Source organism: Mya arenaria, chromosome 14 (assembly GCF_026914265.1).
Source record: "Mya arenaria isolate MELC-2E11 chromosome 14, ASM2691426v1".
NCBI classification, from domain to species: Eukaryota; Metazoa; Mollusca; class Bivalvia; order Myida; family Myidae; genus Mya; species Mya arenaria.
In genome coordinates this window covers 61,590,360-61,606,771 of record NC_069135.1, presented here as the reverse complement: position 1 = coordinate 61,606,771, position 16,412 = coordinate 61,590,360, and the positions used below count along the sequence as shown (strand labels likewise).

General features: G+C 37.5%; 1 protein-coding gene across 1 annotated transcript; it reads left to right on the top strand.

Annotated features, from left to right (window-relative positions):
• Positions 1 to 1,389: 1,389 nt before the first annotated feature.
• On the top strand, positions 1,390 to 12,368 carry LOC128218226 (uncharacterized). The gene is made up of 3 exons (XM_052925834.1): positions 1,390 to 1,509; positions 6,029 to 6,601; positions 11,839 to 12,368. The coding sequence occupies exons 2-3, from the start codon at positions 6,097 to 6,099 to the stop codon at positions 12,171 to 12,173; spliced, it is 840 nt and encodes a 279-aa protein (XP_052781794.1). The 5' UTR covers positions 1,390 to 1,509; positions 6,029 to 6,096; the 3' UTR covers positions 12,174 to 12,368.
• Positions 12,369 to 16,412: the final 4,044 nt, after the last annotated feature.

The following is a 16,412-nucleotide window of genomic DNA, read 5'->3' as shown; positions in this document are numbered from 1 at the left end:
ATAACGAGCTTCTATCTTCGTTTTTGTCAAAGGAAGTATTTTATTTAAAACTCATTCATACTCCGATCCCTATGTCTTTGGCGTTTACCCTGTGCCATTAAACGGGGTTTGTGTTTAAACGTTTGGCTACTGAGCATGTTTTTTGTAGTTTGTCACATAAATATTGCAGAATTACAATTGGACCCAGGTTGAAATAAAAAGTAAACGTTGACGTTTTTGTTTTTTTTTGTTTTTTTTGGGGGGGGGGGGGGTTGGGGGTATGTGTGTATTTTTCAAATATAGTTATACCTAGACAAATTACGTCCGTTAATAAATATAAGTATAAAATATATGGGAGCAAGACAAATCGGCATCTCAAAAATATTGACTCGATATTGTTTGGCCCCTTACTAATAAATAACAGGGAATAAGGCACATCATAACGCTTACCGCAAATAACCATATTGATATAGTTTAAGTCGAAAAGAGTTAAAAACAACAACAACATAAACCTGTTTTGCGGTTACCCGGACCTGATTTTGTCCTGACACGAGGAAAGTTTGCACGCGAAGAATGTAAAGCATGGAAATACCTTCAAAAAAGACAAAGTCGACGTTGCAGGCTTAAATTTGAAGTAATTTTTTTTTAGAAAATAGGGGAAAATCAGAAGTATACAAACAAAATCCATGCGGCCAAATAATATGTGCGGGCGAAAAATAAAGTTTTTCAAATTTTAGGTGCGGCAAATCCGACGAACAAATGATCAATTTGTTGTGGCCTAAAATAAAGAAGCAAAACTTAAGGGAAATGAAAACTTAGATGTATCATATAGGGCTCATACTGATTAACGGGTGGTGCTAAAGTTTTAAAACGTGCCTTTAAATTAAAACCTGAGATCGCTATTCGATAACCATTTTTGTGACGGATCCGTGTTCTAATGGTAATTAACACACTTGACTATCAATCCAGGGGACGCAGGTTAGATTCCCCGTCGCATCACTGAAATATACTAATCGTCTTCCGGGAGAGACGTGATATGGGGGGTCCTGTGTGACAGTGCTATACGCTGGTGCACGTTAAAAAACCAGGATAGCTCTTACCAGGGTGACATTCTGTCTGTCACTATACTCCATAAAAAAACTAAAATGAATACTTAACAATCTTAACGGAGCGCTCGCAGAATGGGCAAGACCAGTGCGAGTATAAATAAGTTTACACACCGATAATAATAGCTTAAATTTGTAATAAATACGGGACCATGTGGTAACGGGATTTATCATCTGATCTGAATTATTACGATCTGCATAACCGTGTATAGAAAAGTGAAACCAGATACCGGGCGATACCGGATACCGAGTTTTAGCAAGCAGGAAGTTATTAGTTTCGTTTTCAGAATACCTGTCCATTCACGTCAGAATTCATAGAAATCATCCAGAAGTATTGTTTGACAGAAATAACATCACTTGGCAGAATAAAATTACCAACAGCAAAGAAGGAACACTAAAATAAACACATTGTTTCATCTCACTTGTAAGTACGTTAATACATTACATGATTCATTGTGAATATGTATTTATTTATTGGTCGGAATCACAATTGGGAATACCCTTTTTGAAAGCATTGAATAAATTATGTGTTGGGGCAAAATCTTAAATACATGAATCTCGGATTTCTGTTTGAGCCAATATATGTTTATCCAAACCAAACGGAGCGTATGATGTTTTGCTTGTCCACTTTAATCAGTAGATGACCCTCAACGATTCTTTTGGAAAAGAAGCGATATATAAGACGTAAAGAAAATAAAAAAGGATGCTTGATCGCTGATTATTTTAGCTAGCTAGTCATTCTAAATACTGTCAAGGCTTTTTCTAAATGGCAGGCTTAACCACAGGCTGCAGTTGCGTTGATCAGCGTTGCGTTGCGTAGCAGGCTTGATTAGCCTATGGCCACACCTCCTCCTTAAAAAATCAGTCATTTCATTGATATTTAAGGTTTTGTGATTGATGATCATGTTTCAAATAATTTTGGTCTTGAAAAAAAATAAATGATTATTTTAAGACGGGGGGGGGGGGGGCATAGGGTGGGTCATGTCAACGCAACTGCCTTTGGGCTAAACAGCATTTAAAATCAAAGCGCTTAAAGCACTGAAAGACCGTCGATGATGTAGCAAAGCAATCAAACACTACCGCTAAGTCCTTTCAAATGAAAAGTGATCAATCGATTTCATACATTTGATAAAATTAATGAAAAACGATAAATGTGAATATAATAATAACAAATATATCGTCCATACATAATCATGTATCCAATGGCCTTTAAGATTCTTAATTCAAATTTTCGAAGTTTGAACGGCTTTAAATCAGATAAATGTATATTTTTTATGTTTGAAGTGCTTCAATACTTGCTATTAGACGTTGCTTATAACAGTTTCAGTAAGCGTTTACATGCCTTCATTTAGTTAGGGTCTGTTAAAGCCAATGTCTTTTAAATGCTAAACCAATACAAACTACGGGCAAGATTCAAGGGACAGAATGAAACTATAACTTTAAATAAGATGCTCTTTCAAGTCTAAATATATATGCATTTCAGAACTTTATCAACATATCCCACATATCTACAAAATTTGTTTTTAGTTACAATCTTTTAAAGTAGAAAAAACAACTAATGTCCCAAAACCTACAACGTTTATCTTAATTTTGTGCGAGTATTGCAAAAAATGGTATTAAGGTGTAAATACAGAACTTAAAGAAAATTACTTGATCAATGTCATATTAATTTCTTACTTGCAGTCAGGTACATATAAACTAACAAGAAGCATTAGCAATTTAGCTATTTTACAACTGCAAAAATAAATGTAAACCATAATCTAAGCACTCTGTTCCAGCAATACACAAGATTATCAACTTATTAAGTGGGTTAAATAATAAAAAGAAACAAAAGCTACACAGGATATTAGGATATTTTGCGACAGCAAATTTAATCTTGTCTTATAACTATAATCTCATCATGAAATGCAATGTAAAATTTCCGCACGTTCTGTTAAACTGTGGATAGTATTGCTAAAAATATAATGAACATGTCGGGGTAATGGAACCATAATACATTTTATAACCTAGTTTGAGACTGCTAAAATAAATGTACTACTGAGTTCTAGTCATTTTGGCATTCTTCATGTTAATGACTTGGATAAAATTTAATTTCATAATTGTTCCATGAAAAAATGGGATTAAAAAAACTCCAGACAATTTATTCCACTTTGAAAATACTTGCATTGTTTAACTCCAATGTCAAAAAGTAAACTCACTTAAAAGTCATGTTCAACGACAATCTCATTAAAATCAGATCCCCAATACACGCTTCACGACGTTACGTACATAATGTAATGAAATGAAGTGAACGTCACGATATGAATAAAATGAGATTGGTTCAACGAGAAATGTGTTCATATATCCTCCCATAGGCCGCGTTTGTTTGTGATAAGTGCAATGACGAGTTTGTTTACCGTTCTTCGTATATCAGCATCAACATAATGAGTTCCACAACTTAATGACGTCAAAAACCATTCTGAAAGGTGAAGTTATAAGTGACTCTAGTGGGTTCAATCCGAAAATTTACTTTTTACTCATTCAACGGCCTTTCACTTGATATACTTTTTGTTGTGGCAAACAAAACTCCAGATGCAACTTATAACCCCATTTACATACCCCCAAGCTTTTATGACACTTTGTAGTTTAGAAATTTGGACCAGAAATGCCAATTCAATGTTAAATCAAGAGCTATAACACATATTGTATTAAGTGCAGCAAAAACATAAGTGCAAAATTTCGACACCCCATTAATGTTGCCCTAAGGCTTCATAACTTTTTGGTAAAACAGTTTTGGATTTTAAAGCAACGCAAGTCCAGTGATGCATATTGTTCTAAAGGGCTTTAACTTTGGTTTTATCAAATGCAACCGCAAACAAATCCCAAGGTGGATAATTGAAAAACCCTTTCGCATTCCCCTAAGGTTTCATAACTCTGGTAAATATAGTTTTGGGGTTTTGATTGACGGTCTAACAATGCAACCTATTGCGAATTCAAGAGCAATTACTCTTGTGTTACTAGTAGCAGGAGAAAACAATCGCAGGTTGAAAACCTTGGATCAACTAAATAACATTCCACCGAGGTTTCTTGACTCTATGTAAAATATCCTTCCAGTTTGAAGCGACACAGAATCATACAGAACCACACACTGCTGCACACACACATGCACAGACAGACAGGGGCAACTTAATATGCCTATTCAACAATGTTTTAATGGTTTAAAATTACATTTAAATAAATCAAAATTGATTGATATAATTATGTTTAGTTTATTATGTTAATTAACTTACACTAGATACAGCATGTACCATTTTGATATTTTCAAAATGTTCCCTCCTACCAATTTCAAATAAAAATAACCATTAGAAAATGGGCCGTTTGCCTACTGCTCAAGCAAAACCCACTGACAAAGATTCATGATCTGTTTTCATAAATTTGATGACTTTTAACTCTTAACATATCCCACAATTTACTGACACAGAAATCAGCGATGGTGATATGTACTGTTCACGAGATCCAACACATTAATTTTAAGGTGTAAGACGAAGCCATCGCAAACGTATTGAGCACACACAATTTCTAAAGAACGTTGATCGTGGCCATGGTATACTGATCATGAAAGGTATCATAGTTTATTGATTGATTGACATTGACCTAAGACCTTCTGACCGAAAACAAAGTCAGCCACTGGTCAAGAGCAACCGCCACTATCATTTAATTATCACAAAGTTATAAAACAGATCATAATAATTAGCAAAATGATTATTTACATTTTTCGCAAATAAATTGAATTTGGAAATATGAAAAGCTTAATCATTTGTCTGCAAGGCTACATGTGGAAATCATAGGTACTAATTACTGTATATTGTTATGGTCTAGCGGGTAAATCATAAATAAGTTTTTAAAATACTAGTTACATACACCTGCCATATATACGTGTTTTTAATTACTGGATATACTCTATATTCTATATTTAATTGAATGAAAATTGGTAAGCAGTTGTGATCAAATCATATAATAGAGGGTGAGAATTAGATTCTTACGAGTCATTGTCTGAAGGTCAAGCCAATAGTATTAGGGACTGGTATGAGTGAAAGTTTGATAAGTATTTTTGTTTCATTGTAATGTTATATTGGCGTGACCTAAAGAGAAATTGTATGTTGTAATATAAATGGTAGACAGTTCTTGTTAGGGAGTGGAGAGAATAGGTCAAGATACAAAATTAATGAATAGAGTGAATAATGAATTAAATGTAACATAGCAAAGCGAGTTGATGTAAAATACCTTTCACAATAGTACGATAATTAAATGAATAAAATATGGAAAATGTATGTGGTGTTATGTGATAATACATATGATAGAAAGGGACAAGAAGAGACCCGATGAAATAATGTCCCAGATAAAGCCTTTCAAAAAAGACACTAGGCCGTGACTTTGATCATTGACCTACTGATTAAAAAACAATGGAGTTATCTTCGAGCAAAGCCCAAATTTAAATGTAATGAGCTTTGATATTTTATATCTATTTGACCTATTCACACACTCATAATTTGCCATGAATTTTGAGCTACTGACCCCGAATTCAAAATAAAACACAACACTTTTACTGACCACGGGCATCCTGTCATTGAGTTATGCACCAGACAATTGTAACCACGGCCCCCATGTCCAGATAATAGCGGGGACTTTGACTTTCGGTTCATCTAAGCCAACATAAAATCCCCGTCCTGCGGGGACAAACTGCTGGTAAAGTCCCTGTCAAATGCCCCGCACCCTGGAGACACGAGGCCCATACACCGCCCTTTTTGGCTCTAAGACAGAACTACCGCATTCACGCGTCACTGCGGGGCCATATAGAAGGTATTAACAAGGCCGTTTTCCCCGGCTTTCCCTGGTATACTCCTGGACCTGGGGGACCGTAAATACAATTGACTGCTGCTTTATCACGATACTATGTTAAATAGAAAATCAAGCTGCAAAACGCTACAAGGAAGGTGCAAAATACAACAGTCTGAAGACAGGACTTTGCGAGATGGTCAATGACATTGAGAACTATTCATCGTACATTCAGTCGAGCTTGAAATCAGTTGACAAGGAAAGTCTTAACAATATCAATGAGCTTCGCATATTCAGGAATGAAATTAACCAAAACCTCGACAAAAGGGAAACAGTGGAAGAAATTGATAAGAAGAAAAATAAATCCGAGACCCTGCTAAATGAACTGAAAGTAAACTGTCAAGACATAAAATCTGCCACTGAGAAGCTCAAGGCTGACCTACAAGCCCAGGAGGTCAACAACAACCAGCTGTTTGTATCTGGAACAAGGGCGATCAAAGAGTTCGTCAGTCTACAATCATCACTTAAGGACATCAAGGGAAGAGGAAAAGTTCCACACTCCAAATTCAGCAGGGACCCAGCAACAGAACAACTGCTGTCCTCAAACACAGCAATCGACAGAATGGACCAGGTGGCGTCAAATTTGGCAGACGAGTTGGCGTCAGATTTGGCAGACCAGCAAAAACAACCACAGGGGCCAGGTAAGCAACTTAAAGCAGTTACATATCAAAATAAGGTTGTTTCCGATTTCACTTCCCCAACAAACCCGTGGGTGTGTATGTTAATACGGTTGATATGTTACTGTAAGTGCGTGTTTATTTTTAAATGTTTTGTGCGATTTTAGCATGGGTGTGTATGTGTTTGTATGTTTTGTGTGATGGTAGTATTGGTTTTATGAATGTGCATGTACTATGTGCCTTATAGAACATCCTTATATGAGTGTTTGTGCGATATGTTTGTGGATCTATGAATGTGTGTTTTGTGATTGCGTGAAAATAAGTGTGTGTGTGTGTGTGTGCGTGCGTGCGTGCGTGCGTGCGTGCGCGCGCGTGCGTGTGTGCGATATCTGCGTGGATGTGTATGTGTACATGAGTTATGTGCGTGTGCGTGTGTTTGTATGTTTAATGCGATGTGTGCGAGGGTGTGTATGTTTGTACTTGAGTTATGTTCCTGTGAGTGCGTGTGCGTGTGTGTGCCTGTATGTTTTGTGCGATGTGTGCGTGGGTGTGTATGTGTGCTTTGTGTGTTTGTGTGCCTGTATGTGTGTAAACGTGTAGTAGGTTCGTCTGTGGTGTTTCGTTACTAACGGACGTCTTGCCATACGTACAAAATGCGTTTGTTTCAAACATAGCATCAATTCTAAATAGTTTACAGTATCACTTTTATGAGATGGTACAAACATTTGTTCATATTTTAACGTTGCTTTTATAATCGGCTCATCGGTCTTGGATTGTTTGATATATATATTTACATTTTTATATTGTTAAAAGGTCTCTGTATTACATCGTTTCTTACACAGGCAGCAATTCTAGTTAGAGAGTGTTTCATATATTTATAATTATACATTATTAGAAGGTCTCTGTGATACATCATTGCTATCATAGTCGACGGTTTCAGAGATTGTTCCATATATTTATAATTATTATGATAAGAAGGTATCTGCATTATATCATTGCTAACATAGGCAACAGTATCAGTCAGACATTATTTAATATATTATATCTATTAGTATAAACATATCCGCGATTTTGTTATCTATTTTGTATTCTATTGTTATTACAATTTTGTACTTTTACATAATCTGTGTCATGGGATGCAATTTCTATGAAAATAACATATGTATATAATAAACCTAACTATACACTCTTACTGATACTGTCCTCTATGGTTAAACAGTACTCTTCTCTGGCTAATACTGCCCCTTATGGTTAAACAGTATTCTTCTGTGACTAATACTGCCCCAGCTGGTTAAATGTACTCTTCTCTGAATGACACTGCCCCCTATGGTTAAATGGAACTATCCTCTGACTAATACTGCCTTCTATTGTTAAACGGTACACTTCCCTGACTGAAACTGGCCCCTATGGTTAAACAGTACACGTCTTTGACTGATACTGCCCCCTATGGTGAAACAGTACACTTCTCTGACTTATACTGCTCTCTATGGTTAAACAGTACACTTCTCTGACTGAGTCTGCCGGTTATGATTAAACGGTAATCTTTTCTGACTGATACTGCCCCCCCCCCACCTATGGTTGAACAATATTCTTCTCTGACTAATACTGACCCATATGGTTAAACAGTACACTTCTCTGAGTGATACTGTTTCATTACTGACCTCTTTAGTTAAAAAGTACTTTTCTTTGACTGATATTGACCTCTATGGTTAAACTGTACACTTCTCTGACTGATACTACCGCCTATGGTTAAACAGTACACTTCTCTGACTGATACTGACCCCTTTAATTAAACAGTACTTTTCTCTAACTGATACTGACTCATATGGTTAAACATTACTCTTCTCTGACTGGTACTGACTCCTATGGTTAAACAGTACATTTCTCTGACTGATACTACCGTCTATGGTTAAACAGTACTCTTCTCTGACTGATACTGACCCCTTTGGTTAAACAGTACACTTCTCTGACTGATACTGACCCCTATGGTTAAACAGTACACTTCTCTGAGTGATACTGCCCCCTATAGTTAAACAATACACTTATCTGACTGACACTGACCCCTTTGGTTAAACAGTACTCTTCTCTGACTGATACTGACCCCTTTGGTTAAACAGTACACTTCTCTGACTGATACTGACCCCTTTGGTTAAACAGTACACTTCTCTGACTGATACTGACCCCTTTGGTTAAACAGTACACTTCTCTGACTGATACTGACCCCTATGGTTAAACAGTACACTTCTCTGACTGATACTGCCCCCTTTAGTTAAACAGTACACTTCTCTGACTGATACTGACCCCTTTGGTTAAACAGTATTCTTCTCTGACTGATACTGACTCCTTTGGTTAAACAGTACACTTCTCTGACTGATTCTGCCCCTTATAGTTAAACAGTACATTTCTCTGACTGATACTGCCCCCTATAGTTAAACAGTACTCTTCGCTGACTGATACTGACCCCATTAGTTAAACAGTACACTTCTCTGACTGATACTGCCCCCTATAGTTAAACAGTACACTTCTCTGACTGATACTGACCCCTTTGGTTAAACAGTACACTTCTCTGACTGATTCTGCCCCTTATGGTTAAACAGTACACTTCTCTGACTGATATTGACCCCTATTGTTGAACAGTACACTTCTCTTACTGATACTGACCCCTTTGGTTAAACAGTACACTTTTCTGACTGATACTGACCCCTTTGGTTAAACAGTACACTTTTCTGACTGATACTGCCCCCTATGGTCAAACACTGATATTCTCTGACTGATACTGACTCCTGTGTTTAAACAATACACTTCTCTGACTGATAATGACTGCTTTGGTAAAATCAGTGTTCTTCTCTGACTGATACTGACTCCTATGGTAAAAACAGTATTCTTCTTTGACTGATATTGACCCCTATTGTTGAACAGTACACTTCTCTGACTGATACTGCCCCCTATAGTTAAACAGTACACTTCTCTGACTGATACTGACCCCTTTGGTTAAACAGTACACTTCTCTGACTAATACTGTCCCCTATGGCTAAACAGTACACTTCTCTCTGACTGATACTGCCCCCTATGGTTAAACAGTACTCTTCTCTGAGTGATACTGTCCCCTATGGTTAAACAATACATTTCTCTGACTGATACTGACTCTTATGGTTAAACAGTTCACTTCTCTGACTAATGCTGTGGCCTAGGGTTACAACGTATATTTCTGTAGCTAATATTGCCCACAATAATAACACTGTATATATGTACCTTTTTCTTAATTATACACAAGTTCAACTATCCGACACATTCCAAAAGCAAAATATATGATTTTTTCCCAATCTGCAGAAACCAATTCAAATCAAGTGTAATTGTTTGTTTAGATATTTTCTTATGAAAGTCTTTTTACCTTGACTGGTTCATTCAACATCCTAATAAAATATATGATGTGAAGTTTTGGGGATAATTGAATCTAAAAAATCATTGAATTTCATCACATACAGAGATCAGTATGAAATATTATCTGTCAAGATCTATTGCAATAGATTTCAGCAGTTTCTGGCCATTTAAAAATAAAAATAAACTAATACTTAATTAATTTCCTCATTCGCAGGAGACTGTAAGAAAGCTTGACAATTTAAAAAATCCAATTAAGCCATATTTCGCAATGCAAATTCCCCCCAAAAGTCTAGGGTATTCTTTCCAAAATGGGCAAAAAAACATGTTCTCTGGCTGACAATGCCCCCTATGGTTGCCAGTACACAGTTCTATTCTGGCTTATACTGCTCCCTTTGGTTACACCGATATACTACTGTTGCTGATTCTGCAAACTAAGGTTACACCATTTTACTACTCTTGCTGATTCTGTCCCTATTGTTACATCGATATACTACTCTTGCTGATTCTGTCCCCTATGGTAACACCGATATACTACTCTTGCTGATCATGTCCCTATTGTTACACCGTTATACTACTCTTGCTGATCATGTCCATATTGTTACACCGTTATACTACTCTTGCTGAGCATGTCCCTATTGTTACACCGATATACTACTCTTGCTGATCATGTCCATATTGTTACACCGTTATACTACTTTAGCTGATTCTGTCCCCATTGTTACGCCGTTATACTACTCTTGCTGATTCTGTTCGTATTGTTACGCCGTTATACCACTCTTGCTGATTCTGTTCCTATTGTTACGCCGTTATACCACTCTTGCTGATTCTGTCCCTATTGTTACACCATTATACCACTCTTGCTGATTATGTCCCCTATGGTTACTTTGTTATACTGCTCTGGCTGATACTGACCCTATGGTTTCACCGTTTACATCTGTGACTGATACTGCCCTCTATAGTTAATCCTCATACTTCTCTGTCTAATACTGCCCCCCCCCCCCTATGGTTACACCGTATACTTCTCTGACTGATATAACCCCCTACGGTATCACTGTATACTTCTCTGACTGATAATGTCTCGTATGGTTACACCCCTATGGTATCACTGTATACTTCTCTGACTGATAATGTATCGTATGGTTACCCCCTATGGTATCACTGTATACTTCTCTGACTGATAATGTCTCGTATGGTTACACCCCTATGGTGGCTGTTTCTTCATAAGGATGTCTTTAATCAGACTTGTTTGTGATTTATAAGCTAATAAGAGAGGGAGAAATTAGTTCATTGTCCGTATGATCACTTTTTTATGTGCGTTTAGACCAAGAATGATGGGCGAAAATATGTAGAGAAGGGCGGGAAACCGGAAACAAACTTTTTTGTTACGCCTAATTGGGTGTTTTACAAACTATGACAACAAGATTTTGCAATATATTTACTGTAATTGTCTTTTGATTCCATTAAAATTTAAAAGTGTGTTTTTATTCGTATTCGTATTCAAAATGGAGGATTAATCAAAACACACTTTTAAGTATAATTTTTGTTATATCATTTGAGTCAACTTCATTTTTTATCACCACAACTAAGTTATAAGTTATTTATTATATCAATTATGTTTGAACAGTTTACTTAGTTCATAGTTTTAAACAATCCAAGAATATTTATTATTAGCTTCAAAGATATCTTTGTGTACACGCACATGCTATATTGTTAATATTGTTTCATACATGCATGTTCCATCAATGTCAAGAACACATATAAATACATGCGTTTACTATGAACACATCATAGTTTGCTTAATGTCAAATACCAGTAAAGGGACCATGAATAAACTCAGTTGCAAGTTGTTGTTCATCAACAGTTTTATTTCGATATTTCAGCCTTAAACCAGAGCCGTGCAGACCTAAGCCAGTCCCAGTTTAGTAAGCTGCCTGACGTCCCAGTAAAGGCATTAAATGACACCCGTGACTGCTACCTGACCAGTATGGCCCTCCTACCCGGGGACCGGCTTCTACTGACAGATTGCGCCAATTACTTATTGAAGCTGTTGGACACATATAATAACAAGCTGGTATCTCAGGTGAAGCTGCTAGGTGAGCCGTGGGACCTTTGTCTCCTGCCCGGGGAAAGGGCAGCCGTCACTCTGCCTCAGGAGAGAAAGATACAGTTCGTATCTACTCAAGAAAATGTCACGCTACAGGATGTTGTTAAATAAAATGGAGAATGTTGTGGAATAGATTTCTGTGATGACAACTTGATAGTGTCCTTTACCTCCCCAGGTAAGGTTGTGTTGATGGACATGAAGGGAAAGGTGATGAAGAGTGTGGACAAAGACAGCAGTGGAAAACCGTTTTTATTTCAAAATCCCCTCTTTCTGACAGTGACCAGAGAGAGCCAGACTCCTCCGGTCGTATATGTCTCGGACAGGGACACCAACACCATAACCAAGCTGAGCATCTCACTAGAAGTGCTCCAGACCTATCAAGACCCGATACTGAAATCACCACGTGGTTTGGCACCCGTGGAGGACAACCAGCTGCTCGTGTGTGGGAGTTATAGTAACAGCATCCTGTTACTAGACACGCTCACCGGCGAGATAACCAAACTGCTAGGGGAGGAAAAGGGGATAGAGTGGTCATACAGTGTGGCTTACTGTCCACTGAAGAAGATGTTGTTTGTCACCAGCAATCAGAATGTCAAATTGGATAATTTCGTTAAAGTATTCAACTTAGTATAGATCATGTCAGTCAATTAATATGAGTGAAATTTGTATCAGGTGTGAAGTAATTGTAATGTTCAAGAATAATTCTAATGTATAATATTATACCGACAATACGCATATACAATGCTTTATTTCACATATCGCGCGGTTCAATTACTGTGAGAGTATTTTGACTTTTAAATTATTTTGAATTCTAACAGCTTTCATTAGTGACAAGTCGTGTAGTAATGTGTTATATGAAAATAATATACGAATATGAGAATATGTATTATTAATTGAAATGTTAATAGCTGATTGTGTTTGAAATATACCAAAAAGTTGGTTTCTTACTTGTGAATGTTTAATCAAACAATGTAATTTTGTAATAGAATGATTCAGAATATAGAATATAGAGTTATAGACACTGTGTATCATTTTTTCATGCAGTTTATATTTAGTAAATATGATGTTTATAATGGGCTTATATTGAAATTAAACATACATGTACGTATCCTTATACATGTATATTGAAATTATAATTCTATAGACATTGACTTTAGTGCGAATTGTTGAAAATATTGATTGAATTATTTAAACAGACATTGACCATAGTTAAAAAGTTTCCTCATATATTAATTTAATGATTCAACAGCCATTGACCAGTCAGACATAAGAAGGCATTCGAACCAAACGAGTTCGATAACAAGATTCGACTGTACTTTGATTGTATTTTTGGCTGCAATATAGTGATCAAAAAGTAAACTAATAATACGATATGTCAGTTCAGATGCATTACTTGGGAAATATGTTTTTGTCCAAAAACCTGAGCGAGTCCCTTTTAAACCTCTTTTTACATTGTACCATCTAGTACACCCAATGTTTGTATAATTTATTCAATAAATATATGAGGAAACAAGTTACGCATTGGTCAGGCAATAGTGTACGGCTACGGCCTACAATAGAGTGTCCTCTCACTGGCGTTCATGGAAGAGCGGACGTTCTTGAGCGGACGAATATTCAATGAACACCAGAAGGATGACGTCATTATTGTCTTCTAAGGTTATATACCACTATTCTTAAGAATACCTATATCTTATTGAAGAAGTATTAAGAGTAACTATCAATAGATACAAACACTTGATTAACTTATAGAATCTTTATTCATCATATTCTATACATGAGTATTAAAGACAACATATATACAACATGTATAATAGTTCTTGTCTCTAGAACAGAGCATTCGCCATCCTGAACATGAGTTCGTTGTTGATACCCACAACGTCGTTCTGCCTGTTATGGAAGGACGTCTTCATGTAGTCTTTGACGTCAGAGTTCTTCTTCTGCCAGAGCACGGAGGTGAAGATACTCTCTAGAAGTTCCCTGAGCTTTTTCAGATGCCTGTGCTGGTAGTGCGGGCACGGACTGCTAATCAGGATCACCAGGTTCTTCTGTGGAGTAACATTACTGGAGTTGAAGTACACGTAAGAGGCTGTCATGTTCATCAACTTCTTCAGAGTGTTGATCATCATCTGTTGATTGTCATCCAGTTCATCGTAGACGTTATTCGGAGTAATGAACCGGAGAGTTACTCCTGTCTTGCCAATTCCTGTCTTGGAATAAGCGTACTGCCCGGTATGGAGAATCTTGTATCCTCCCTTGTCATCTGAGACATTCTCCTTCCCTTTGAGGAACTCCCTGGGAATAATGTCCTGAATGTTCGGAATGATGATCTCGTAGACATGCTGCATGGTCATCTGTCGAACCTTGTCCATTCTGAAAACCTGGTAGTTCTGGAAGTCACTTCCAGTCCATTGAGCGTAAGGCTTGCTCTGTAAGTAGTTGTACTTGCTGTTGACGAGAGTATCTCCTCTTATCTTCTTAGCCATGCCTTGACCAATAACGTCGGTCTCTTGTTCCAAGCGTCTCTTCATACGAATTCCTCCAGGAATTGGAGAAGTCCCTTCTCCTCCTCCGTGGGAACATCCATGTTCTGAGGAGTAGGTCTCTTCTTCTCCCACGCCCAAGGCTAACTGAACTGATTCCATGTTGGATTCTCTAATACTGGCGGAGAGCTCTGCTTCTCTCTGGAGGTTATTAATCTCTCTTGAGAGTCTCTGCTCTTTGAAGAACAGTCGCATCTGCTCTTGAAGCAATGACTGCAAAGTGGCTGCTGTGATTGGAGAGAGGTCGGCTTCCCTTGTTCTCTCTGTCTGGCTGCTTCCGCTACTTGCTTCAGGTTTGTTTGGTGGTAGCTCGGCGTCTGGGAGAGTAGCGCTTCCACAATTTTCAACAATCGTAAGAGTATCTCCCTCGCTAACTCCTGAGAGTTGCTCTTCGGTAAGTCCATCAGAACTTCTATCAACTTGACCATCGTTACGTTCCATTCTTGTAGAACAGTTGCTTTCATCTGAATGTGCTTCTAGTGAAGGTTAATGTCGTTAAGAAGAGAACTGAAAGAATTGACTTCTTATATACTCTTCTTAACACTGACGTCATAGCCAATACACATCTTCAACCAATCAGAGATCAGCATCAGCATGATGCAAGATTCTCATTGGTCAATTGATTATTCTCGAGAATATGTTCTATACGAAGTACGAATAGTAAGAATCCTTTGTAAGGATATAGTTCTACTTCCTGATGAGTATGAATATATACGTATCAAAAATAGTTCCTTTATCGTCTCGATATATGGCGGGAACGAGATCAGCTAAGAATGTAAGATCACCTTCATGTTCAACACCTAGCTCCGGTAACTACAATCGCGTCAAGCCTGATATATCCTATCAGAGCCTAATGATAACAGCCAATATGGAATTTGGAATATGACCAGAGTGGAACGGAAGTAGAATTCCATCCGGATGATCTCGGACATGACCATTAAGACCCAATGGTAAAAAGACCGGCGCTTCCATGAACGCCAGTGAGAGGACACTCTATTGTAGGCCGTAGCCGTACACTATTGCCTGATCAGGCTCCGCGACTGATGTAAAGGACCGATTTCATTATACTGAAGGGAAGCATTACTGCTTGGCTCGAATTTTCCGAGGCTCGAGGTATTTTCAAAGGTCCCTGAAAATAGTTCGAGTCGACTGGGTTCGACTGTATAAAAATAAAATCTGGTCTTATTTTGCAGCATTATTAATATGAAAACCCCATTGGCACAGCCCAAATATTTTTAGAAAATCAATAACTCTGCCACTCGAACTCATTCACAAGTTTCTGGAGTTTCGAACCTTTCTTAAATTAATTGATAGCTTCACGTGATAATGTAAGGCAACAGCCTTAAGCTGATTTGTAACGGATGTGGGGATGTTAAAATCGTGGAATTCAAAGACAATTTGATTAGCATATATCAGCATTTGTTAAAAGGTGCAGCTGGCATAGTTTTAACACTCCTGCCCCCAATTGTAATGTTGGTTTTTCATCTGAAAATAATCATATTTAAGTTTATATTAAATTTTGTTTAATCACATGTCTGAATGTTCTTTCAATATGCATCTGCCGCTTTGTTAATTTATTAACATAGCAGTTTTGTGGAAACATTGTTTTTGCGGTCAGTGCGGGATTTTGGTGTAGCTCAAAAACACTGCCGGGCCATCTCCTGAGACTCACGCACAGCACGTGAACGCGTGCACATATACGCACATCTGCGAACCCGCTTTATCGCGCGCTGACATGCACGCACAATCACGGACAGTCCGGCTACTATAACTTTTTTGTTATAAAACGTTATATAAAAGTAAGTAGTTA